This window comes from Ranitomeya imitator, chromosome 7 (assembly GCF_032444005.1).
Source record: "Ranitomeya imitator isolate aRanImi1 chromosome 7, aRanImi1.pri, whole genome shotgun sequence".
In the NCBI taxonomy this organism is placed as follows: Eukaryota; Metazoa; Chordata; class Amphibia; order Anura; family Dendrobatidae; genus Ranitomeya; species Ranitomeya imitator.
Window position 1 is genome coordinate 187342274 of NC_091288.1, and position 25286 is coordinate 187367559.

The window sequence follows — 25286 nt, forward strand, 5'->3', positions numbered from 1 at the left end:
CAGAGCCATCACCTTCTCCCCGCAGAGCTGTATGATCAGAGCCACCTTCTCCCCGCAGAGCTGTATGATCAGTGCCACCACCTCCTCGCCGAGCTGTATGATCAGTGCCACCACCTCCTCGCAGAGCTGTATGATCAGTGCCACCTTCTCCCCGCAGAGCTGTATGATCAGAGCCATCACCTCCCCGCAGAGCTGTATGATCAGAGCCATCACCTCCCCGCAGAGCTGTATGATCAGAGCCATCACCTTCTCCCCGCAGAGCTGTATGATCAGAGCCACCTTCTCCCCGCAGAGCTGTATGATCAGTGCCACCACCTCCTCGCCGAGCTGTATGATCAGTGCCACCTTCTCCCCGCAGAGCTGTATGATCAGAGCCATCACCTTCCCGCAGAGCTGTATGATCAGTGCCACCACCTCCTCGCAGAGCTGTATGATCAGTGCCACCTTCTCCCCGCAGAGCTGTATGATCAGAGCCACCACCTCCTCGCAGAGCTGTATGATCAGAGCCACCTTCTCCCCGCAGAGCTGTATGATCAGAGCCATCACCTTCTCCCCGCAGAGCTGTATGATCAGAGCCACCTTCTCCCCGCAGAGCTGTATGATCAGTGCCACCACCTCCTCGCAGAGCTGTATGATCAGAGCCACCACCTCCTCCCCGCAGAGCTGTATGATCAGAGCCATCACCTCCCCGCAGAGCTGTATGATCAGAGCCATCACCTTCTCTCCGCAGAGCTGTATGATCAGAGCCACCTTCTCCCCGCAGAGCTGTATGATCAGTGCCACCACCTCCTCGCAGAGCTGTATGATCAGTGCCACTTTCTCCCCGCAGAGCTGTATGATCAGAGCCATCACCTTCTCCTCGCAGAGCTGTATGATCAGAGCCACCTTCTCCCCGCAGAGCTGTATGATCAGTGCCACCACCTCCTCGCAGAGCTGTATGATCAGAGCCACCTTCTCCCCGCAGAGCTGTATGATCAGAGCCATCACCTCCCCGCAGAGCTGTATGATCAGAGCCATCACCTTCTCCCCACAGAGCTGTATGATCAGAGCCACCTTCTCCCCGCAGAGCTGTATGATCAGTGCCACCACCTCCTCGCAGAGCTGTATGATCAGAGCCACCTTCTCCCCGCAGAGCTGTATGATCAGAGCCATCACCTTCCCGCAGAGCTGTATGATCAGTGCCACCACCTCCTCGCAGAGCTGTATGATCAGAGCCATCACCTCCTCCCCGCAGAGCTGTATGATCAGAGCCATCACCTCCTCCTCGCAGAGCTGTATGATCAGTGCCACCTTCTCCCCGCAGAGCTGTATGATCAGAGCCATCACCTTCTCCCCGCAGAGCTGTATGATCAGAGCCACCTTCTCCCCGCAGAGCTGTATGATCCGAGCCACCTTCTCCCCGCAGAGCTGTATGATCAGAGCCACCACCTCCTCCACGCAGAGCTGTATGATCAGAGCCACCACCTCCTCCCCGCAGAGCTGTATGATCAGTGCCACCACCTCCTCCCCGCAGAGCTGTATGATCAGTGTCACCACCTCCTCCCCGCAGAGCTGTATTATCAGTGCCACCACCTCCTCCTCGCAGAGCTGTATGATCAGAGCCACCAACACCTCCCTGCAGAGCTGTATGATCAGTGTCACCACCTCCTCGTCGCAGAGCTGTATGATCAGAGCCACCTTCTCCCCGCAGAGCTGTATGATCAGAGCCATCACTTCCTCACCGCAGAGCTGTATGATCAGAGCCATCACCTCCCCGCAGAGCTGTATGATCAGAGGTATCACCTTCTCCCCGTAGAGCTGTATGATCAGAGCCATCACCTTCTCCCCGCAGAGCTGTATGATCAGAGCCATCACCTTCTCCCCGAAGAGCTGTATGATCCGTTCCACCACCTTCTCCCCGCAGAGCTGTATGATCAGTGTCACCACCTCCTCGTCGCAGAGCTGTATGATCAGTGCCACCTTCTCCCTGCAGAGCTGTATGATCAGAGCCACCTTCTCCCCGCAGAGCTGTATGATCAGTGTCACCACCTCCTCGCAGAGCTGTATGATCAGAGCCACCTTCTCCCCGCAGAGCTGTATGATCAGAGACATCACTTTCTCCCCGCAGAACTGTATGATCAGAGCCACCACCTCCTCCCCGCAGAGGTGTATGATCAGAGCCACCACCTTCTCCCCGCAGAGCTGTATGATCAGAGGTATCACCTTCTCCCCGCAGAGCCGTATGATCAGTGCCACCTTCTCCCCGCAGAGCTGTATGATCAGAGCCACCACCTCCTCCCCGCAGAGCTGTATGATCAGAGCCATCACCTCCTCCCAGCAGAGCTGTATGATCAGAGCCACCTCCTCCCCGCAGAGCTGTATGATCAGAGCCACCTTCTCCCCGCAGAGCTGTATGATCAGAGACATCACTTTCTCCCCGCAGAACTGTATGATCAGAGCCACCACCTCCTCCCCGCAGAGGTGTATGATCAGAGCCACCACCTTCTCCCCGCAGAGCTGTATGATCAGAGGTATCACCTTCTCCCCGCAGAGCCGTATGATCAGTGCCACCTTCTCCCCGCAGAGCTGTATGATCAGAGCCACCACCTCCTCCCCGCAGAGCTGTATCATCAGTGCCATCACTTCCTCCCCGCAGAGCTGTATGATCAGAGCCACCACCTCCTCCCCGCAGAGCTGTATGATCAGTGCCATCACCTCCTCCCCGCAGAGCTGTATGATTAGTGCCACCACCTCCTCCCCGCAGAGCTGTATGATCAGAGCCATCACCTCCTCCCCGCAGAGCTGTATGATCAGAGCCATCACCTTCTCCCCGCAGAGCTGTATGATCAGAGCCACCTTCTCCCCGCAGAGCTGTATGATCAGTGCCACCACCTCCTCGCCGAGCTGTATGATCAGTGCCACCTTCTCCCCGCAGAGCTGTATGATCAGAGCCATCACCTTCCCGCAGAGCTGTATGATCAGTGCCACCACCTCCTCGCAGAGCTGTATGATCAGTGCCACCTTCTCCCCGCAGAGCTGTATGATCAGAGCCACCACCTCCTCGCAGAGCTGTATGATCAGAGCCACCACCTCCTCCCCGCAGAGCTGTATCATCAGAGCCATCACTTCCTCCCCGCAGAGCTGTATGATCAGAGCCATCACTTCTTCCTCGCAGAGCTGTATGATCAGTTCTCGGACTTGTAATGATTTTAATATAACAGATGCTGGTCGCAGTTTCAGGATGGGGGGTGGGGTGATCTGATGATAATGCGGGAGCTGCAGTGTACAGCGCTATATACGGGGACATTTCAGCACAGATACATCAGCTGCTCCAGCAGCGGCAAATAATCAGTAAGCGCCTCAGAAAAATGGGGTCGAGATAACACTGGTATAGCCCCCCTATTAATATTACCCATATGTCTCGGGTTATAAGGACAACTCCAATAAACATACAAAACCAAAGAAAGGAGTGAACCAGTCCCACAAAACATAATACAAATCAATAATGCTTTATTATTACAGAAAATTATATCCACAAAAATACATAAAACACATAAATCCAGTAAACTGCTGTCATAGCAAATATAGAAGGAAATCAAGAAGGGAACATACCGGTAAGCTGGATAGCCTACAGGGGAACTAGTACATCCACAGGGAAGCACATAACAACAATAACTGGTCAAACACATCAACCCTTATTGGCCACTTTATTTCATGAAAGAACCAGTGGAGCGCAGGGGGCGTGTTTCCCAGAGACCAATGAGGACGCGCACCGGAGCATAAATACCCTGCTCCCGCCGCTGCGCTCATCACATCTGTGCACGACACGTCTATACAGAGCCATGGCCAGAACTAAGCAGACCGCTCGTAAATCCACCGGAGGGAAAGCTCCCCGCAAGCAGCTGGCCACTAAAGCCGCCAGGAAGAGCGCTCCCGCCACTGGTGGAGTGAAGAAGCCGCATCGTTACCGGCCGGGAACAGTCGCTCTCCGTGAGATCCGCCGCTATCAGAAATCCACCGAGCTGCTGATCCGTAAGCTTCCCTTCCAGCGCCTGGTGAGGGAGATCGCCCAGGACTTCAAGACCGATCTGCGCTTCCAGAGTTCGGCCGTCATGGCTCTGCAGGAGGCCAGCGAGGCTTATCTGGTGGGGCTGTTCGAGGACACCAACCTGTGCGCCATCCACGCCAAGAGGGTCACCATCATGCCCAAAGACATCCAGCTGGCCCGCCGGATCCGTGGGGAGAGAGCTTAGATCTGCCCCGGCAGCGACCACAACACAAAGGCTCTTTTCAGAGCCACCAAATCCTCCCACAAATGAGCCGAGTCCTGAACGGTCCCTCTTCTGCGCGTATTCTCCGTGTAGGAAGCGCAGGCACGGCCGATCAGTTAATAGACGGCGGCTGCTGCTTCAGATATTGTAGGTGATCAGCGATATTAGTTATTAAAGGACGGGGTAAAGTGTGTACAGTGCACAGCCCAGGTCTGTGGTGGTGGATATGCGGTTCCTGTACAGCGCAAAGTAAATGGGGTGGATCTGCAGGAACGCGGTCACTAAGGAGTTAATGGAGTAAAAGTAATCGGTGATTGGTCGGTTCCTGAGCACGGTTCTTTAGGCTGATGTTTTGTGGTCATTTACCGATCCGGTGGATTTGAAATTGCTGCTCGCGCTCCCGAGGATCATAACCGATCACAATCTGCTGTCGCACGCGCTGGGTCCTAGTGCCGCCTTCTCAGTCCTGCGGCTTTAGGTTGTTTTCTATTTTTCTGATCGGAGATCTCTGCGCTTAGTTTCTGTTAATAACCTCATTTGTCCCCCAGATCGGTTAAGGCGCCTTTATGTGAATCTATTCTGCTTGACACTGATCTGAGCAGATCCCTCCGTGTGCTGCGATGGTCGCTACAGATCACATTTGTGGTGGGTCGTTATGTAATTCTGGTATATTTGACTTTTCCCATCTTCTCCAGGGCTGGAGCCGCAGGGGGACTGGTTACATGCAGCTCCCTGCTCTGAGGGACTGGTAATGGCCGGCACCACGTGTAATGATGAGTGACTGCCGAGGAGCAGATGAGTTCTCTGTGGATCATTGTCCCTAAAATATACTTTTATTCTACTTTCTAACATTTGGCAGAAGCTGGAAACTAGCAACAGAAATAACAATGAAAAAAATCTAGATGACCAACAGATCGAGCAGCGGCGCCGAGATTAGAAGAATAGAGAAGCGGGAAAATAAGAGCACAATAAGCGGGAAATTCAAAATTAGCAACTGTTCTGTGCTCAACCAATCAGAGACTAAAGGGAGGAGCTAACTGTAAATTCAGTACCAGAAATCTCGCTCCGGAAACGCGTCATCTCTGCGGTTCTCGCTCCGGTCCGCTCACTCTCTATATAAAGGAAGGACTCTGCGCCGATCAGTCATCGTGTTCTGCTGACTACGTGGAAGATGTCTGGTCGCGGCAAAGGAGGGAAAGGTCTCGGGAAGGGCGGCGCCAAGCGGCACAGGAAGGTGCTCCGTGATAACATCCAGGGCATCACCAAGCCTGCCATCCGCCGTCTAGCTCGCAGAGGAGGCGTCAAGCGCATCTCTGGCCTCATCTATGAGGAGACTCGCGGTGTCCTGAAAGTCTTCCTGGAGAACGTGATCCGTGACGCCGTCACCTACACCGAGCACGCCAAGAGGAAGACCGTCACCGCCATGGACGTGGTGTACGCGCTCAAGCGCCAGGGCCGCACTCTCTACGGCTTCGGAGGTTAATTGTGTTCTGTCCTCACAACCCAAAGGCTCTTATCAGAGCCGCCCACATCTCAGTGAGAGGCTGCACCTGACTGCTCGGATCTGACTTCTGCGCTCCCTTGGTGCTATCGCTGTAATGCTGGTACAATGCTCATCAGTGCCGACTTCTCCGCATACTACGGGGTCGGAAATCTTACATTGTGGCGGATGGTAATTCTGACACTGCTCCGCGGTCCCGGTACCGTCCTCTGATGCTGTGTGGGCGGATGGTTCTGTTGCTCTTATCAGAGCCGCCACATTGATAAGAACAAGCTGTGATCTCCGCTGTGTGATGCGGCATCTGCTGTAATATGCGCCACCGGCGGCTAAACCGGAAGATCATCGGATGGAATATCCACAGCTATATACATTTATATTTCAGCACTGGGCACTTACTGCACTATACCGCTGTATCACAGTGTGCAGCACTATATGGGGGTACAAAGAACTGTTCGGAAAGATGCATTACTGTATAGAGGTGATTATTCGTATTCACATGTAAAGCGCCATGGAATAAATGGCGCTATAAAAATGTATAATAATAATAAAAATTATTTCTACATGGAAGGTTCACAGCTGTATGTGGGGATTTCTGCATTACAGGGGGCATACAGCGGTATACAGATGGGCACTGCATTGTTATATGGAGGTATACAGAATTACACGGGGTTCCCAGCACCATCTGGAGACATTACTGCAATATACGGAGTGTAACATGTCGGCGCTGCACTGTAACTGTCTGCATAATGTGGCACAATCATTTGTCAGTAAGTTGCAGTATATGGGGGTACTGTGCACTATACAGATGAATAGCAGCACTATATTGGAGTATACTGCAGCACATGAAGGGTAAACAGAGCTACATGAACACATAGAGCACTATATGAGGGTGCACTGCGGTATATGACGCTTCACAGCACTATTTAGATGTATTCAGCATTATATGTGCTTTACAGCGCTATATGGAGGGTGCTGAAAAGCGAAATATCAGCTGCAGAACCACCAATGAGCTGCAGTGGGCGGAGCGTAAGACGGTCCCATTGGTCACATGACTTCATCACCCAATAGCACGGCGGTCTGACAGCAGCGCTCATCTGCATGGCCGGGCTATAAATTCCGCCGCTCTGGGAGGCGCAGGATCATTATTCTTCTCACTTGTGCTGAGACCGGTCTCATCATGCCTGATCCCGCCAAGTCTGCGCCTGCGCCCAAGAAGGGCTCCAAGAAAGCCGTGACCAAGACTCCGAAGAAGGACGGCAAGAAGCGGAGGAAGAGCAGGAAGGAGAGCTACGCCATCTACGTGTACAAGGTGCTGAAGCAGGTGCACCCCGACACCGGCATCTCCTCCAAGGCCATGGGCATCATGAACTCCTTCGTCAACGACATCTTCGAGCGCATCGCAGGTGAAGCCTCCCGCCTGGCTCACTACAACAAGCGCTCCACCATCACCTCCCGGGAGATCCAGACCGCCGTGCGCCTGCTGCTGCCCGGAGAGCTGGCCAAGCACGCCGTGTCCGAGGGCACCAAGGCCGTCACCAAATACACCAGCGCCAAGTGATCGGCTCCGTGCTCTGCTCCTCACCCCAAAGGCTCTTCTAAGAGCCACCCACAGCCTCGCTATAAGAGCCACCCACAGCCTCGCTATAAGAGCCACCCACAGCCTCACTATAAGAGCCCCCCACAGCCTCACTATAAGAGCCACCCACAGCCTCACTATAAGAGCCCCCCACAGCCTCACTATAAGAGCCACCCACAGCCTCGCTATAAGAGCCCCCCACAGCCTCGCTATAAGAGCCACCCACAGCCACACTATAAGAGCCCCCCACAGCCTCGCTATAAGAGCCACCCACAGCCTCGCTATAAGAGCCCCCCACAGCCTCACTATAAGAGCCACCCACAGCCTCACTATAAGAGCCCCCCACAGCCTCACTATAAGAGCCCCCCACAGCCTCACTATAAGAGCCACCCACAGCCTCACTATAAGAGCCCCCCACAGCCACACTATAAGAGCCCCCCACAGCCTCGCTATAAGAGCCCCCCACAGCCTCGCTATAAGAGCCACCCACAGCCACACTATAAGAGCCCCCCACAGCCTCGCTATAAGAGCCACCCACAGCCTCACTATAAGAGCCACCCACAGCCTCACTATAAGAGCCCCCCACAGCCTCACTATAAGAGCCCCCCACAGCCTCGCTATAAGAGCCACCCACAGCCTCGCTATAAGAGCCACCCACAGCCTCGCTATAAGAGCCACCCACAGCCTCACTATAAGAGCCACCCACAGCCTCACTATAAGAGCCCCCCACAGCCTCACTATAAGAGCCACCCACAGCCTCACTATAAGAGCCCCCCACAGCCTCGCTATAAGAGCCACCCACAGCCTCGCTATAAGAGCCCCCCACAGCCTCACTATAAGAGCCCCCCACAGCCTCACTATAAGAGCCCCCCACAGCCTCGCTATAAGAGCCCCCCACAGCCTCGCTATAAGAGCCACCCACAGCCTCACTATAAGAGCCCCCCACACCCTCGCTATAAGAGCCCCCCACAGCCTCACTATAAGAGCTGTGGCTGCTCCGGTGTCCTCTCCCGTCTCCCCGATGTGTCTGCTCGCACCGCCCGGGGCTCTGCACCTGGTGATGAGGGAGATGGGGAGAAAACCTCAGGAATAATAATCTGGGCATTTCTCAGCGAGTTGCTGTGTATTCAAGGACTTCTCTTATTTAACCCCTTGCTGCACAGATCTCGGCATTCTGGGGGAACATTTATTATGATTCCTGTTCTCCACTTGCTGTGATGTGCCCGTGTGTCTGACATGGAGACGATCAGATCGTCCCTTTCCCATCACAATCAATATTGTGGAGACGATATACTGGTCAGGGACGTATCCTACAAGAGACATTTCAGGGAAGACCAATTCTGCCCTTCCCAGCAGATCCCACCATGTCTCCCCATTATAGATCAGTCCTACGGCTGCAGGCAGGAAGTCAGTGATGGGAAATGTACGATCATGTGTAGATCCTCATAGTCTATAATCTTGCGAGCAGGGCCCTCATTCCTCTTGGTATCTATTTTGAACTGTGCTTTCTGTTATGCTGTAATATCTATTGTCTGTACAAGTCCCCTCTATAAATTGTAAAGCGCCGCGGAATATGTTGGCGCTATATAAATAAAATTATTATTAAGATTGCTGAGAGTTCCCTGCTCAGAACATTACCCTGTGGTGTCGGGATCTCACAGGTCAGGTAGTTACATTATCGGCCGTCACATCCTCCTCACAGGATTCCTGCTCAGTTACTGATCGTCCTTCTGTTCTATCACTTTTCCTCCCCGCTTCATCCAGTGTCAGGACTGGCGTCTCTCGGGCAATATATCCACATGTAGAAGCTCCGAGAATGAGGAGGGGAACAACGATTCTTAGGAGAAATATCCCAATATAATCGCAGGATAAGATCCTCTAGCACCGGATGTAATGATGTATAACGAATGTCACAGATCTCGGAGGAGACTGTTCAGGGTGACAAACGGAGAAGCCAAAAACAAGAGTCAGACCCAAACATCAACCACCATCAGCAAAAATGAAAATAGTGGCACCATCAATGATCGGGTGCCACCATGTGCCCGGAAAGCAAAGGGTTAATATAACATGAGATAAAATCACTGCAGTGCAGAGAGCTCCGATCACAAATCTGACTGTAAGATGCCCAAGTACTGGTGACCTCATCATAGCACAAATGTCACTAATGCCGGGAATATAAGGACTGATCTCCTGCAGAAGAGCCAGGAAAAAAGAGCAAGTGGGATGAGTCCTGGCCCGGGGTTAATGGAATGTTCTCTGTGGAAACCGAAGATCCTGAGGACGGGGCCGGTGTCGGGCTGTGTCTATGCCGGTGTGAGATCCCCTGTGCGGCTGCCTGTAATATCCGCAGTGGTCACAGCCTGGGCAGTGTCCGTTATATCCTCCTGACATATACTGGGGCGGTGTCTGCTCCCATTACTATTTTTGATCTCCCGTCATTCATCTTGGAACTGGTCCGCTGACGTCGTGTGATGCGGTCTCTTCATATTGATCTATAAAATATAACACGGATTTACAGGGGAACAGGCTGTACAGTAATATTCTCCTGATCAGATCCGTGTGGGGTGAATAGGGCAGCGAATATTCACAGGGGATGTGGCTGTGTGAGGCAGCTGGATAGACGGACGCCCTGTGTACCGGGTACGGAGACTCCTGTGTGATGACCACGTCCCGGACACTAATGTTTCGGATGGATGGCGCCTCTGAAGACTATTAGAACCTCCCCAGAATAATAATGGCCACCGATAAGAAAACCGATCCCCGTGTTTGGGGGCAGACAGATGGGAGGACAGGACCCGGTATTATCGGTGATCGCCCCTCCAGCAGAGGGGCCGGTAATAATCCGACGGACAAAGAACAGAGATTGAGCGGGAAATTCAAAACCATCAACGGATCTGCAATAAGCCAATGAGCGAGAGACATCCGCAGGCGCCGACCAATCCCAGATACAGGAATATCCGCCTCCATTTAACTCTTTAGTGGCCGTGTGTGCTGACCCCCACTACACACTCGCTTTACAGATCCGGCGACTTCCCCCACCCGAGACCCGGCAGCGTCACATCAGGCTCCGGGCAGAACATAGGAGACTTGTCTCAGTCAGGCTGTGATAGGATCAGCGCGGACACCACAGGGGATCTGCACAGGATAATAAGCGGGTGAGAGAGGAGCCTCCGCCTGTGCAGATGGAGCGGAGGAGAAGCACTGACAGGGATTAACCCCTCACCCGCCCGACTGTCATTGTAATTTATTGCTGATAGCAGTCACAAATTCAACAAGTGCAAACTACAAATCAACAGAATATTTCTGCATTTCCTTCTGCTCCATGACAAATATCTGTTTTCACCCCTTATCTATTCTGTTCAAAACAAACGTTTTCTATTGGGTGAGAAACTCATTTGAGCAAGGAGCAGTAATAAGCTCCGCCCTCGGCAGCTCATTGGCGGTTCCTCAAGACTCTTCCTGATTGGCAGCTTCAGATTCATCCAATGACAGGAGAGGAGGGCGGAGCAGCAGACTATACAAGGCGACACAACACGGTCTCTTCTCCATACGATTTTCTGTCTTTAGTTATCGGCATCATGTCTGGACGCGGCAAACAAGGAGGAAAGGTCCGTGCTAAGGCCAAGACCCGCTCATCCCGGCAGGACTGCAGTTCCCAGTTGGCCGTGTGCACAGGCTTCTCCGCAAGGGCAACTACGCTGAGAGAGTCGGCGCCGGCGCTCCGGTCTATCTGGCCGCTGTGCTGGAGTATCTGACCGCTGAGATCCTGGAATTGGCCGGCAATGCTGCCCGGGACAACAAGAAGACCCGCATCATCCCCCGTCACCTGCAGCTGGCGGTGCGCAATGACGAGGAGCTGAACAGGCTGCTGGGTGGGGTGACCATTGCCCAGGGGGGCGTCCTGCCCAACATCCAGGCCGTGCTGCTGCCCAAGAAGACCGAGAGCAGCAAGGCGAGCAAGAGCAAGTGAGCGCTGCCGCCAATCTCTACCAAACCAAAGGCTCTTCTAAGAGCCACCCACACCGTCACCACAAGAGCCGGCGCCGCCTATCTCGGGGGTCCTCACGTGAGGCTGATGGTATATACACCATTGATGCCACCAGTTCGTGTGTTGGTGCACATATCCACAGAATAATAGGAGATGAATGGGTCAATCCCACACGGAGTCTCAGACCCTCAGGTGGAGTATTATTATTTATTATATTTGTTCCATGGCGCTTTACATGTGAGGAGGGGTATACATAATGAAAACAAGTACAATAATCTTAAACAATACAAGTCATAACTGGTACAGGAGGAATGAGGACCCTGCCCACGAAGGCTCACAATCTACAAGGGATGGGTGAGAATACAGTAGGTGAGGGTAGAGATGGTCATGCAGCGGTTTGGTCGATCGGTGGTAACTGCAGGTTGTAGGCTTGTCTGAAGAGGTGTGTCTTCAGGTTCTTTTTGAAGGTTTCAATGGTAGGCGAGAGTCTGATGTGTTGTGGTAGAGGGTTCCAGAGTAGGGGTGATACGCGAGAGAAATCTTGTATACGATTGTGGGAAGAGGAGATAAGAGGGGAGTAGAGTAGGAGATCTTGTGAGGATCGGAGGTTGCGAGTAGGTAAGTACCGGGAGACGAGGTCACAGATGTATGGAGGAGACAGGCTGTGGATGGCTTTGTACGTTAGGGTTTTATAGTGGAGTCTCTGGGCAATGGGGGGCCAGTGAAGGGATTGACAGAGGGGAGAGGCCGGGGAATAGGGGGGGACAGGTGGATTAGTCGGGCAGCAGAGTTTAAAATAGATTGGAGGGGTGCGAGAGTGTTAGAGGGGAGGCCACAGAGCAGGAGGTTGCAGTAGTCAAGGCGAGAGATGAGGGCATGGACTAGGGTTTTTGCAGATTCATGGTTGAGGAATGAACGGATTCGGGAAATATTTTTGAGTTGAAGTCGGCAGGAAGTGGAAAGGGCTTGGATATGTGGTTTGAAGGAGAGATCAGCATCAAGGATTACCCCGAGGCAGCGAGCTTGTGGGACTGGGGAGAGTGGGCAGCCATTTACTGTAATGGATAGGTTCGTTGGGGGGGGGTCGCTTGAGATGGGGGAAAGATGATGAATTCTGTTTTGTCCATGTTAAGTTTCAGAAATCTAGCGGAGAAGGATGAAATAGTGGACAGACATTGAGGGATTCTGGTTAGAAGGGAGGTGATATCTGGTCCAGAGATGTAGATCTGTGTCGTCAGCATACAGGTGATACTGAAAGCCATGAGATTCTATGAGCTGTCCCAGGCCAAAGGTGTAAATGGAGAAGAGCAAGGGCCCAAGGACTGAACCTTGTGGGACTCCGACAGATAGGGGGCGAGGTGAGGAGGTGGTGTGTGAGTGGGAGACGCTGAATGTCCGGTCTGTTAGGTATGATGAGATCCAGGATAGGGCCAAGTCTGCGATGCCAAGGGAGGAGAGGGTTTGTAATAATAGGGAATGGTCCACTGTGTCAAAGGCAGCCGACAGGTCGAGGAGGACAGAGTAGTATCGCTTGCTCTTGGCGGTTAAGAGGTCATTGGTGACTTTAGTTAGGGCAGTTTCGGTGGAATGGTGTGACCGGAAGCCAGATTGTAGGCGGTCAAAGAGGGAGCAAGAAGAGAGATGGGAGGACAGTTCAAGGTAGACGTGTTGTTCCAGTAGTTTTGAGGCAAAGGGGAGAAGTGATATAGGGCGATAGCTAGATACAGAGGATGGGTCAAGAGAGGGCTTTTTGAGGATAGGTGTGATTGAGGCATGTTTAAAGCTTGAGGGGAAAACACCAGTTGTTAGTGATAGGTTGAAGAGATGGGTTAGGGTTGGGATGAAGATTGTGGTGAGGTGTGGGATGGGAGTGGGTCAAGTGCACAGGTGGTGAGATGCGATCTTGAGAGTAGAGTGGAGAGTTGATCTTCTGTAATGGTGGAGAAGTTGGTTTTGGAGGTGGAGGGCTGGGAAATCGGGAGGAAGAGCTCTGGGGGTTTTTGACCAAAACTGTCTCTAATACTATCAATCTTCTGCTTGAAAAATGAGGCAAAGTCTTCAGCAGAGATAAGTGGGGAGGGAGGAGGTGCTGGGGGACGGAGGAGAGAATTGAAGGTGTTGAATAACTGTTTAGGGTTGTGAGAGAGAGAGGAGATGAGAAGTAGGTTTGTTTAGCTGTGGCGAGTGTGGTCTTGAAAGTAGTGAGGGACTGTTTGAATGCGATGAAGTGCTCGTTAGAGTGGGATCTTTTCCATCTGCGCTCAGCAGCCCTGGAAGCTCGCCTCAGTTCTTTGGTCAGGCTGGTGTGCCAGGGCTGTCTATTGATTTTGCGAGCTTTGGTATGTGTAAGTGGGGCAGCAGATTCCAAAGCTAGAGCTATTGTGGTGTTATATAGAGCAGCAGCGTCATCCGCATTGTGTATGGAACTTATGCCTGTGAGGGGGAGGAGGGATTCAGAGAATGAGTGTAGGTCAAGATGTTTAATATTTCTGCGAGGGTGTGAAAGTTTGTGGGGTGGGGATTGTAGACATGGAGTGGAGAGAGATGAGAATGTGAGAAGGTTGTGGTCAGAGAGTGGAAGAGGTGAGTTAGAGAGGTTAGATAGAGAGCAGAGGCGGGTGAAGATGAGGTCCAATGTGTGACCGTCTTTGTGAGTGGCTGCAGAAGACCATTGAGTGAGGCCGAAGGAGGAAGTGAGAGTTAGAAGTTTAGTGGCAGCTGAGAGGGAAGTGTCAATGGGGATGTTGAAGTCACCCATGATGATAGTGGGGATGTCCGCAGAAAGGAAATGAAGTAGCCAGGTGGTGAAGTGGTCAAAGAAGATGGTGGCTGGCTCTGGGGGGCGGTAAATGACAGCCAGTTGGAGGTTGGTGGGGGAATAGATGCGCACAGAGTGCACCTCAAAGGAAGGGAGGGTAACAGAGGGTGGCAGTGGGATTGGGGTGAAGGAACAGTTATCTGACAGGAGAAAACCAACTCCTCCGCCATGTTTGCTGCTGGGGCGGGGTGTGTGGGAAAGGTGGAAGCCACCGTAAGAGAGTGCAGCAGGGGAGACTGTGTCAGAAGGGGTGAGCCAGGTTTCGGTGATGGCGAGGAAGGAAAGTTTGGTAGTAACAAAGACATCATGGATGTAGGAGAGCTTGTTGCAGACAGAGCGGGCGTTCCACAGAGCTCCTGTTAGTGGGACTGGGGAGGCGGGGGATGTGCAAATGGGTATAAGGTTAGAGAGGTTACGGACGTTTGTGCTAGAGCGAGTGTCGTCTGCGAAGCTCGCAGGAAATGTCCCCTCATTAGTGTCTGATACTCCGCGCTGAGGTCTACATGTAGTTAGGACCTGCCGGAGTATCGGACCGGGCGGGTGATTCTCCTCATCAGTGACGGCGCCTTCTCTGGGAGGACAGGACTCCGCGCTGTTCCGGGTGTGACCGGATTGTGATCTCCGCTATCAGCAGTGACCGGTAACAATCCTTCCGAGATTATGAGCAGGAAATTCAAATCTCCCAACGGATCCTGTGATCAGACAATGAACGGGCAGCCTTGGGAAAGCTCAGCCTTGAAAATAGGAAGTTAAATGGAGGAGAGACGTCTACGTACATCAGGCACACATACGTGTCTCCTCCGTTTAACTTCTTATTTCCCGTGTTCCAGCTGATCTTTCATTATCAGAGTATCCACAGATGCGGCACCTTCACCCCAGGCCCCGGTAGCGCTGTGTCCCCTATACACCGGAAACAATGTATACACTGTAAATATATATATATATATATATATATATATATATATATATATATATATATATATATATATACATATATACACAGGACAGGGGCTGTAGAGGGCAGAACCAACACCTGTGTTCCCCGTACACTGCACTAACTGGATATATATCTACGTGACAGGACCTCCAATCACTCCGCCGCGGCTGCAGGACCTCGAAGCACATGTACCCGGCTGTCGGATCTGCCCCTCCACAGCTGTTAGATCTGGAAATGCGCTGTCCTGCTGCCAGACCTCCAAACGCACCTGCTCGGCTGTCGGACTTCGAAACACACCGTGACTTTGGTAAAGGTGTTTACGGTTTGGCTAAGGATTCCTATATGTCACAAATATTGGAGATGGGACCGTCCCTACCGTGCCCTTACACTATAGAGCTGCCATCTAGCAGAACCTCAGCTTCCATCTCAGACGCTCTGGTTACATGTGAAGGAGTCCGGCTTTTCCAGGCCTTATTTATTTGTCTTTGTGACTGTGACCGGCCAGTGGCATTGAAGGCTTGTGAAATCCTTCTCGCCGTGTAGCCCAAACTGCAATGGGGACACCGATCCCTCCGAACAGCATGGAAGGGACTGGCTGGAGCACACGATAACAGAAACGCAAAAGGAAGGCGGGGACGGTGCCGGGGACCGGCAGGAGCGCCCACCAGAATGGGCCACTGGGGTCATAAAGACAATGGATTTGGATAACATGAAATGCTCCTTGCCGAAAAACAGCGATTATCTTCGCTAGACTCCCCTGCCACTGCTGCAGGACGTCAAAACCACTTTATGGGGGGATGCAAGATGCATATTGCTACTGGTGTGGATGTTAGAGGGACTTTTCTTAATCAGATTTCACTGCCAAAAATGCCTTTGTGCTGTAATTGGCAGTGGATCCGACCTGGTATTTCATACAGTGCCCTACTGGGACCCAGGAGCCATCATACAGCTACTCAGTAACCGACCTGCAGCATTTATTGGGTTCACTGCCCTAACGCCTAAGAAGGAAGTCCTGGTTGTAAGAGAGTAAATGCCTCTGGCACTATAGAGGACAATGTAGTAGGGATCATGTTTCTGTTACTGTTTTTTTAACCCGTTTGCTGCCAGTACAGTTTTCACATTAAGACAAACAATGAAAAAGAAGCAACCCCCCCCCCCCCTAATAATTTGTACTTTACAATTAAGGGCCCATTCCTGTGATTTTGCATTACTAAAGCATAACATGATATGTAAAAAAATGCATAAAAATGTGTCTTTCTGGTTTGTGAAGGGAGAAATGAAAGTAAAAGAGATGCGCCTGTCATATTGTATGTGACGTGACGGAGGGTTAAACAGTAACTGTGGGGGCATCCTGCTGTGTGGGTATCTTACTGTGTAGGGGGCATCATACTATGTGGAGGGTAACTGTGGGCATCATCCATTGTGGAGGGTATGATCCATCGTGATCTGGAACAGTAATGACAATATTTGGGATACCCTCAGTCATAAGGGAAGGAAATTGCATATAATAGAAGCTGGAAAAGATAATTGCAGAAACTGAACAATGAGCGGGAAATTCAAACTTCCCAACAGTTCTGTATTTAGCCAATCAGCAGAGGAAGGGAGGGGCAAATGTAGATTATGTAAGCCCCGCCCTGGAAAGCGTCATCTCTGAAGTTCTCTCTCTGGTCCATTCTTCCTCCATATAAAGGAGCAGTCCGTGCGGCTCAGGAATCAGTTTTTGCTCACTGACTGCAGAAGATGTCTGGTCGCGGCAAAGGAGGAAAAGGTCTCGGGAAGGGCGGCGCCAAGCGGCACAGGAAGGTGCTCCGTGATAACATCCAGGGCATCACCAAGCCTGCCATCCGCCGTCTAGCTCGCAGAGGAGGCGTCAAGCGCATCTCCGGCCTCATCTATGAGGAGACTCGCGGTGTCCTGAAAGTCTTCCTGGAGAACGTGATCCGTGACGCCGTCACCTACACCGAGCACGCCAAGAGGAAGACCGTCACCGCCATGGACGTGGTGTACGCGCTCAAGCGCCAGGGCCGCACTCTCTACGGCTTCGGAGGTTAATTGTGTTCTCTTCTGTCCTCACAACCCAAAGGCTCTTATCAGAGCCGCCCACATCTCAGTGAGAGGCTGCACCTTCCTATTCCTGCGCTATGGTTCCTGGTGGTCTTAAAATCTAGGTTAATAAATGGTTTAGAAACCTTTCACGAGCCACAAACCTCTTCGTGTAAGGCTAAATGTACCTCGCTGTGCTGTGATCTTCTGTCTCCTGTGCGCTGGTGACTTCTCTACGCTCTTATGTGATTTCGGCAGTGAACAAGGCAAACGCATGTGCAGAAAGACGGATGATGATACCTGACACTAACGGATAAACACTGTTCCGCGGTCCCGGGTACCGACCTCTGATGCTGGGTATGGGCGGATGGTTCTGTTGTAGCTTTGGGTGTTTGAATTTCCCGCCTTGTGGCTTCAGTTTCTTCCTGCAGCTCGTGGTGTCAGGACTGGCGGCTGTAGGACGATGTTTGTGTGCAATGATGGCTTGTTCTGGAAGAGTGCCTCACATGTATCTAGGCTTCCCAGATAAGGGAGCAATATTCACTGGATAGAGCTGGAGCTCAGCAGAGCTGTGGGTTCCCGGTGGAAGGAGTGAAGCCGCATTATCCAGATTCTGGGATGTGCCTGCAGTGTGTGATCTGGGACCAGGGTCTTTTCCATTATCTTGACCTAGAAATACTAAGTCTAAGTTCACATTAGCGTTGCGCCGCTGTTGCGTCGGCGACGCAGCGGCGACGCGCCCCTATGTTTAACATAGGGGACGCGTGCGTCTTTTTGGTTGCGTTTTTCGCCACGTGCGTCGTTTCCGACGCTGGCGTCGGACGCACGAAAACGCTACAAGTTGCATTTTCTGTGCGTCCGATTTTGGTCAAAAACGACGCACGCGTCGCAAAACGCGCGCGTTTTTGCGCGCGTTTGCGCGCGTTTTTCGATGCGTCGCGCGTTGCGTCGCCGACGCAGGGCGGCGCAACGCTAGTGTGAACGTACCCTAACCTGGTTTTCCCAAGCAGATCCCTCTACAGCTCTAATAACGGGGCAACTCCCGGCGTTTTCTAAATTAAGATGTTGTCCTAAGATGCTGCTTTTATTGGGCGCTGATTAGTATCGGGTGCAGCGTCTCTGCAGGGCACAATATCCCCCGTGCGGCTGCCTGTAGTATCGGTCACAGCCTGGGACGTGTCTTCTATACTCTCCCCTCTTATTTTCCTCCCCGTCTTTCCATACTAGAGCCGGCACCGCAAACTTCGGGTGATGCGGTTTCTTCTCATTGATCTATTACATAAACCTCACAGATTTATGGGGACTATATCCGCACACTGCCTCCCAGAGACCCCTCTATGCAGACAGTACAGACCCCGGAGTGATGCGGTTACTACAGTCCTGCCGTGAGATGAATGTGTTGATTCTGCAACTTGATGTTATACTGAACAGGGGGCAGCGGATATTCACAGGGGATGTGGCTGTCTGAGGCAGCTGGATGGACGGACGCCCTGTGTACCGGGTACGGAGACTCCTGTGTGATGGCCACGTCCTGGACACTAAGGTTTCGGATGGATGGCGCCTCTGAAGACTATTATAACCTCCCCAGAATAATAATGGTAACCGATAGAGTTGAGCGACCTTGACCTTTTTAGAGTCGAGCCGGGTTTCGCGAAACCCGACTATCTCAAAACTCGGGTCGAGTGAAATCGGCCGATTACGGCGAAAAGTCGGGATCGACCGAAACACGAAACCCAATGCAAGTCAATGGGGCAGCATAGTCGGCAGTGAGTGGGGGCCAGGAAAACACCTAGAGTGCCCATTTTAATGTCAAAACCATCCATTCTTCTTAATGAAGCTTGTCAAGCGTAATTTACCTTATAATAATTGGAAGGCATTTGAAATTGGGGGTCATTTGGCTAAAGTTGTGGTGGGTAGGGCTGGTTCAAGTAATTAGTGGGCCCAGGAAATCTGGACCACGTCACGGCAGTGGAGCAGGGAGAGGTAAGTATTTCAACTTTGCAATTGCTGTGAACCTGAGCAAGCAGGGGGGGCCCACTTGTTGGCATTGGCACTGGCACAGGGCCCCTCAAAGTACAGCGGTGTGTTTGCACAGCGGGGGCGCCTCCCACCGGCAGCAACACTTTTGCGTACTATGAGAGGCCCTGTGCCAGTGACGTCGCCAACTAGTATTCCTCCCCCCACCTGATGAAGGAACCTGCACTTTCATCTGCACCTTCCTGTTTGTCCCCGTGTAAGGTGGTATGGTATGCGGGAAGAGCAACCTGACTTTCAGCAGGGTCACAATGTTGTTGTGTAGCGTGCACGGGGAATGTTGCGTTATGGGTCAATGTACCAGCAGACTCATCTATCACTGGCTGGGCAATGGGCACGATGAAGTGGAAACACAGATATAGGCCCAAAGAATAAAGTGGGCTAAATGCAGTTCAAAATTGGTAACACAGGAATAACCAGGGGGCATTGCAGTGGAGGACAACTGGAATGAGAGGCTGACACAGAGAGTAGGGCCAAATCAGTAAGTAGTCGAAATGCAGTTCAAAATTGGCAACCGTAGTAAACAGGCGGCACAGCTTTGTTCAGTGGAGGAGAACAGCAAGGAGTGGCAGACACCGATAGTAGGCCCCAACCCAACTAGTAGGCCAAATGCAGTCTAACATTAACAACTACTTAACGAGAGCCTGAAAATGGAATTTCAGGACAGGAAACCAGGAGAACAGCAAGGAGTGGCAGACACCGATAGTAGGCCCCAAACCAACTAGTACGCCAAATGCAGTTGTTCCATTTAACCACAATTTAATGAGAGCCTGAAGATAGAAGCTCAGGAAAGGCAACCTGGGGAACACCTTGGAGTGTAACACACCATCTCTCTCCACCCCATACCCATTTTGTAGGCCTAATGCAGTGTACTTTTCTACAACTACTAAACGAGAGTCGGAAGACCGAAGCAATGGCAAGGAAACCTGGGGAACACCTTGGAGTGTAACACACCATCTCTCTCCACCCCATACCCAATTTGTAGGCCTAATGCAGTGTAGTTTCCAAGAACTACTAAACGAGAGCCGGAAGATCGAAGCTCTGGAAAGGCAACCTGGGGAACACCTTGGAGTGTAACACAACCTCTCTCTACACCACGGAAGGGCTGATTCTTAGGAAGGAAGGCTGTTGGAAATAAGCATTGCGCGTCCGAGGGTGATTATATTCTTATTAGGTATATACTCACCCTCGGACGCGCCCTGCTTCTTTATTTGTAATGAATGTTTATTTGCAATGTGGTTTTGACTTACTCTATTATTTTTGTAATTAATGATTTAATTATTTTCATTGTTTTACATCTTCTTGGCAATAATATAAAGAAGACGCGACAGGACAACACTCGGTGGATGCCATATCTGTGTTTTCAATTTAAAAAACCTTTCAGTTAACTACTTGCAGGAGAAAGTAATTGTAGCTGGTGGCCATTTTTTGTACTGTTCCAGATTTTAGTTGTGTGTTTGTTTTTAATGTTAAAATGTCTGCATTTGATATCTCACCACTATTTTCTTTTTTATAATTAAAATACTTATTATTTTATTTTATGATGTTGGTTCAAGGGGTACACGGGCAGCAGTAGACAGGTCACTGGAGGCCTAGTGGAAGGAGGGAACGCAGACAGGCTTCGAAGGCCTAACATAATATATTGGGCTGGCTGTAGGCAATTTATAATTGGTTCCATGGGAACACGGGCAGCAGTAGACAGGTCAGTGGAGGCCTAGTGGAAGGAGTGACGGCAGACAGGCATCAAAGGCCTAACATAATAACATTGGGCTGTTGGCAATTTTAAATTGGTTCCAGGGGTACACGGGCAGCAGTGGTCTGGTCAGTGTAGTAGTAGTTGAAAGAACGGACCGCAGACAGGCTTCGAAGGCCTAACATAACAAAATTGGTCTGGCTGTAGGCACTTTTAAATTGGTTCCAGGGGTACACGGGCAGCAGTGGTCTGGTCAGTGGAAGTCTAGTGGAAGGAGTGACGGCAGACAGGCTTCGAAGGCCTAACATAACAAAATTGGGCTGGCTGTAGGCACTTTTAAATTGGTTCCAGGGGTACACGTGCACCAGTGGTCTGGTCAGTGTAGTAGTAGTTCAAAGAACGGACCGCAGACAGGCTTCGAAGGCCTAACATAACAAAATTGGGCTGGCTGTAGGCACTTTTAAATTGGTTCCAGGGGTACACGGGCAGCAGTGGTCTGGTCAGTGGAAGTCTAGTGGAAGGAGTGACGGCAGACAGGCTTCGAAGGCCTAACATAACAAAATTGGGCTGGCTGTAGGCACTTTTAAATTGGTTCCAGGGGTACACGGGCAGCAGTGGTCTGGTCAGTGGAAGTCTAGTGGAAGGAGTGACGGCAGACAGGCTTCGAAGGCCTAACATAACAAAATTGGGCTGGCTGTAGGCACTTTTAAATTGGTTCAAGGGGAACACGGCCAGCAGTGGCCTGGTCAGTGTAGTAGTTGTAGAAAGAACGGACCGCAGACAGGCTTCGAAGGCCTAACATAACAAAAATGTCAAAACAATGGTATTGTCAGTGCCAGGCATTGAAGGATGTCAGCGCATAGACTAAACATTGGTGAAGCTGTGAGAGATAATTTTGCTAGTGGTAGAGCACTGTTTGAGCTGGGGGGGGGAACTGTCTTGTGGCCGGCGGTACAGGCACAGGGCCCCTCATATTACAATGGTGTGTCTGACGTTGGGTGCGCACCACCACCGCCAGAGACACTTTATTGTACTATGAGGGACCCAGTGGCAGTGCCGTCGACCAAAAGCGGGCTCACCCACCTCTTCAGACAAACTGCACTCTCACGGGTGCTGGCGCAAAGTGGCGATACCACGGCCCCGTGTGGGGAGTTTGGCCATTTTGTTAGGAGTAAACATGTCGTATGCTGGACAATCAGGTGCAGAAAATTACGAGATTGGAAAAGTCATTCAGAAGAGTCCACAGTCAAGACCTTTTCATAGGAAAGCTAGGTGTCAGCCGGGCAAGGTGGGGCAAAAGATTTCGAAATCCAGTTGTGGTTCATTTTAATGAAGGTTAGATCATCTACATTTTGGGTAGCCAGACGAGTCCTTTTTTCAGTTAGTATTGAACCTGCAGCACTGAATACTCTTTCTGATAGGACACTAGCTGCCGGGCAAGCAAGCTCCTGCAATGCATATTCTGCCAATTCTGGCCAGGTGTCTAATTTGGATGCCCAGTAATCAAATGGGAATGACGGTTGAGGGAGAACGTCGATAAGGGATGAAAAATAGTTTGTAACCATACTGGACAAATGTTGTCTACTGTCACTTTGAATTGATGCTGCAGTACCTGTCCTGTCTGCGGTCATAGCAAAATCACTCCACAACCTGGTTAGAAAACCCCTCTGGCCAACGCCACTTCTGATTTCTGCCCCTCTAACACCTCTGGTCTGCTGCCCCCTGGAGCTCGTGTGAGAACGATCACGGGCGCTGTGTGCAGGGAATGCCTGAAGCAAACGGTCAACAAGAGTTGATTGTTTTGTTGCTAATATTAGTTCCAAGTTCTCATGTGGCATAATATTTTGCAATTTGCCTTTATAGCGAGGATCAAGGAGGCAGGCCAACCAGTAATCGTCATCGTTCATCATTTTTGTAATGCGTGTGTCCCTTTTGAGGATACGCAAGGCATAATCCGCCATGTGCCCCAAAGTTCCAGTTGTCAAATCTGCGGTTGTGCTTGGTTGAGGGGCAGTTGCAGGCAAATCTACGTCACTTGTGTCCCTCAAAAAACCAGAACCCGGCCTTGCCACGCCACCAATTTCCAGTGACCCCGGGAAAGCTTCCTCATTAAAAATATACTCATCCCCATCATCCTCCTCATCCTCCACCTCCTCTTCGCCCGCTACCTCGTCCTGTACACTGCCCTGACCAGACAATGGCTGACTGTCATCAAGGCTTTCCTCTTCCTCTGGTGCAGACGCCTGATCCTTTATGTGCGTCAAACTTTGCATCAGCAGACACATTAGGGGGATGCTCATGCTTATTATGGCGTTGTCTGCACTAACCAGCCGTGTGCATTCCTCAAAACACTGAAGGACTTGACACATGTCTTTAACCTTCGACCACTGCACACCTGACAACTCCATGTCTGCCATCCTACTGCCTGCCCGTGTATGTGTATCCTCCCACAAAAACATAACAGCCCGCCTCTGTTCGCACAGTCTCTGAAGCATGTGCAGTGTTGAGTTCCACCTTGTAACAACGTCTATGATTAGGCGATGCTGGGGAAGGTGCAAAGAACGCTGATAGGTCTGCATACGGCTGGAGTGTACAGGCGAACGGCGGATATGTGCGCAAAGTCCACGCACTTTGAGGAGCAGGTCGGATAACCCCGGATAACTTTTCAGGAAGCACTGCACCACCAGGTTTAAGGTGTGAGCCAGGCAAGGAATGTGTTTCAGTTGGGAAAGGGAGATGGCAGCCATGAAATTCCTTCCGTTATCACTCACTACCTTGCCTGCCTCAAGATCTACAGTGCCCAGCCACGACTGCGTTTCTTGCTGCAAGAACTCGGACAGAACTTCCGCGGTGTGTCTGTTGTCGCCCAAACACTTCATAGCCAATACAGCCTGCTGACGTTTGCCAGTAGCTGCCCCATAATGGGAGACCTGGTGTGCAACAGTGGCAGCTGCGGATGGAGTGGTTGTGCGACTGCGGTCTGTGGACGAGCTCTCGCTTCTGCAGGAGGACGAGGAGGAGGAGGAGGGGGTGCGAACCGCTACAGCCAACTGTTTCCTAGACCGTGGGCTAGGCAGAACTGTCCCAAACTTGCTGTCCCCTGTGGACCCTGAAACCACCACATTTACCCAGTGTGCCGTGATGGACACGTAACGTCCCTGGCCATGCCTACTGGTCCATGCATCTGTTGTCAGGTGCACCTTTGTGCTCACAGATTGCCTGAGTGCATGGACGATGCGCTCTTTAACATGCTGGTGGAGGGCTGGGATGGCTTTTCTGGAAAAAAAGTGTCGACTGGGTAGCTCGTAGCGTGGTACAGCTTAGTCCATCAGGTCTTTGAAAGCTTTGCTTTCAACTAACCGGTAGGGCATCATCTCTAACGAGATTAGTCTAGCTATGTGGGCGTTCAAACCCTGTGTACGCGGATGCGAGGCTAAGTACTTCCTTTTTCTGACCATAGTCTCATGTAGGGTGAGCTGGACTGGAGAGCTGGAGATCGGGGAACTAGCGGGGGTGCCGGTGGACATGGCAGACTGAGAGACGGTGGGAGATGGTATTGTTGCCGCCGGTGCCCTAGATGCAGTGTTTCCTACTACGAAACTGGAGATTCCCTGACCCTGACTGCTTTGGCCTGGCAAAGAAACCTGCACAGATACTGCAGGTGGTGCAGAAAATGGTGGCCCTACACTGCCGGAAGGGATGTTGCGTTGATGACTAGCTTCATTGGCCGAGGGTGCTACAACCTTAAGGGACGTTTGGTAGTTAGTCCAAGCTTGCAAATGCATGGTGGTTAAATGTCTATGCATGCAACTTGTATTGAGACTTTTCAGATTCTGCCCTCTGCTTCAGGTAGTTGAACATTTTTGACAGATTACTTTGTGCTGATCAATTGGATGTTGTTTAAAAAAATGCCAGACTGCAGTCTTTCTAGCATCGGATACCTTTTCAGGCATTGCAGACTGAGCTTTAACCGGATGGCCACGCTGTCCTCCAACAGGTTTTGACTTTGCCACGCGTTTTGGCCAAGATACGGGCCCGGCAGATGGAACCTGTTGCGATGTTGATGCCTGCTGCGGCCCCTCTTCCTCCGCTTCAGAACTGCTGCCGCCTGCACCCTGTTCCCCCAATGGCTGCCAATCGGGGTCAAGAACTGGGTCATCTATTACCTCTTCTTGTAGCTCGTGTGCAACTTCGTCTGTGTCACCGTGTCGGTCGGTGGTATAGCGTTCGTGATGGGGCAACATAGTCTCATCAGGGTCTGATTCTTGATCAGCACCCTGCGAGGGCAATGTTGTGGTCTGAGTCAAAGGACCAGCATAGTAGTCTGGCTGTGGCTGTGCGTCAGTGCACTCCATGTCAGATTCAACTTGTAATGGGCATGGACTGTTAACTGCTTCACTTTCTAAGCCAGGGACGGTATGTGTAAAGAGCTCCATGGAGTAACCC

The 25286-nt window shown here is 51.4% G+C and overlaps 2 protein-coding genes and 1 pseudogene across 2 annotated transcripts; all 3 read left to right on the forward strand.

The window, feature by feature from the left end:
• The first annotated feature begins 3821 nt into the window (after window positions 1-3821).
• LOC138646141 (histone H3) lies at window positions 3822-4232 on the forward strand. Its single transcript, XM_069735604.1, has one exon. The coding sequence runs from the start codon at window positions 3822-3824 to the stop codon at window positions 4230-4232; it is 411 nt and encodes a 136-aa protein (XP_069591705.1).
• Window positions 4233-6893: 2661 nt separating this feature from the next.
• On the forward strand, window positions 6894-7313 carry LOC138645939 (histone H2B 1.2). Its single transcript, XM_069735417.1, has one exon. It carries the CDS (start codon window positions 6929-6931, stop codon window positions 7307-7309), a length of 381 nt encoding a protein of 126 aa, XP_069591518.1. The 5' UTR covers window positions 6894-6928; the 3' UTR covers window positions 7310-7313.
• Window positions 7314-10880: 3567 nt separating this feature from the next.
• On the forward strand, window positions 10881-11297 carry LOC138646142 (histone H2A type 1-like; annotated as a pseudogene).
• The last annotated feature ends 13989 nt before the right edge of the window (window positions 11298-25286 follow it).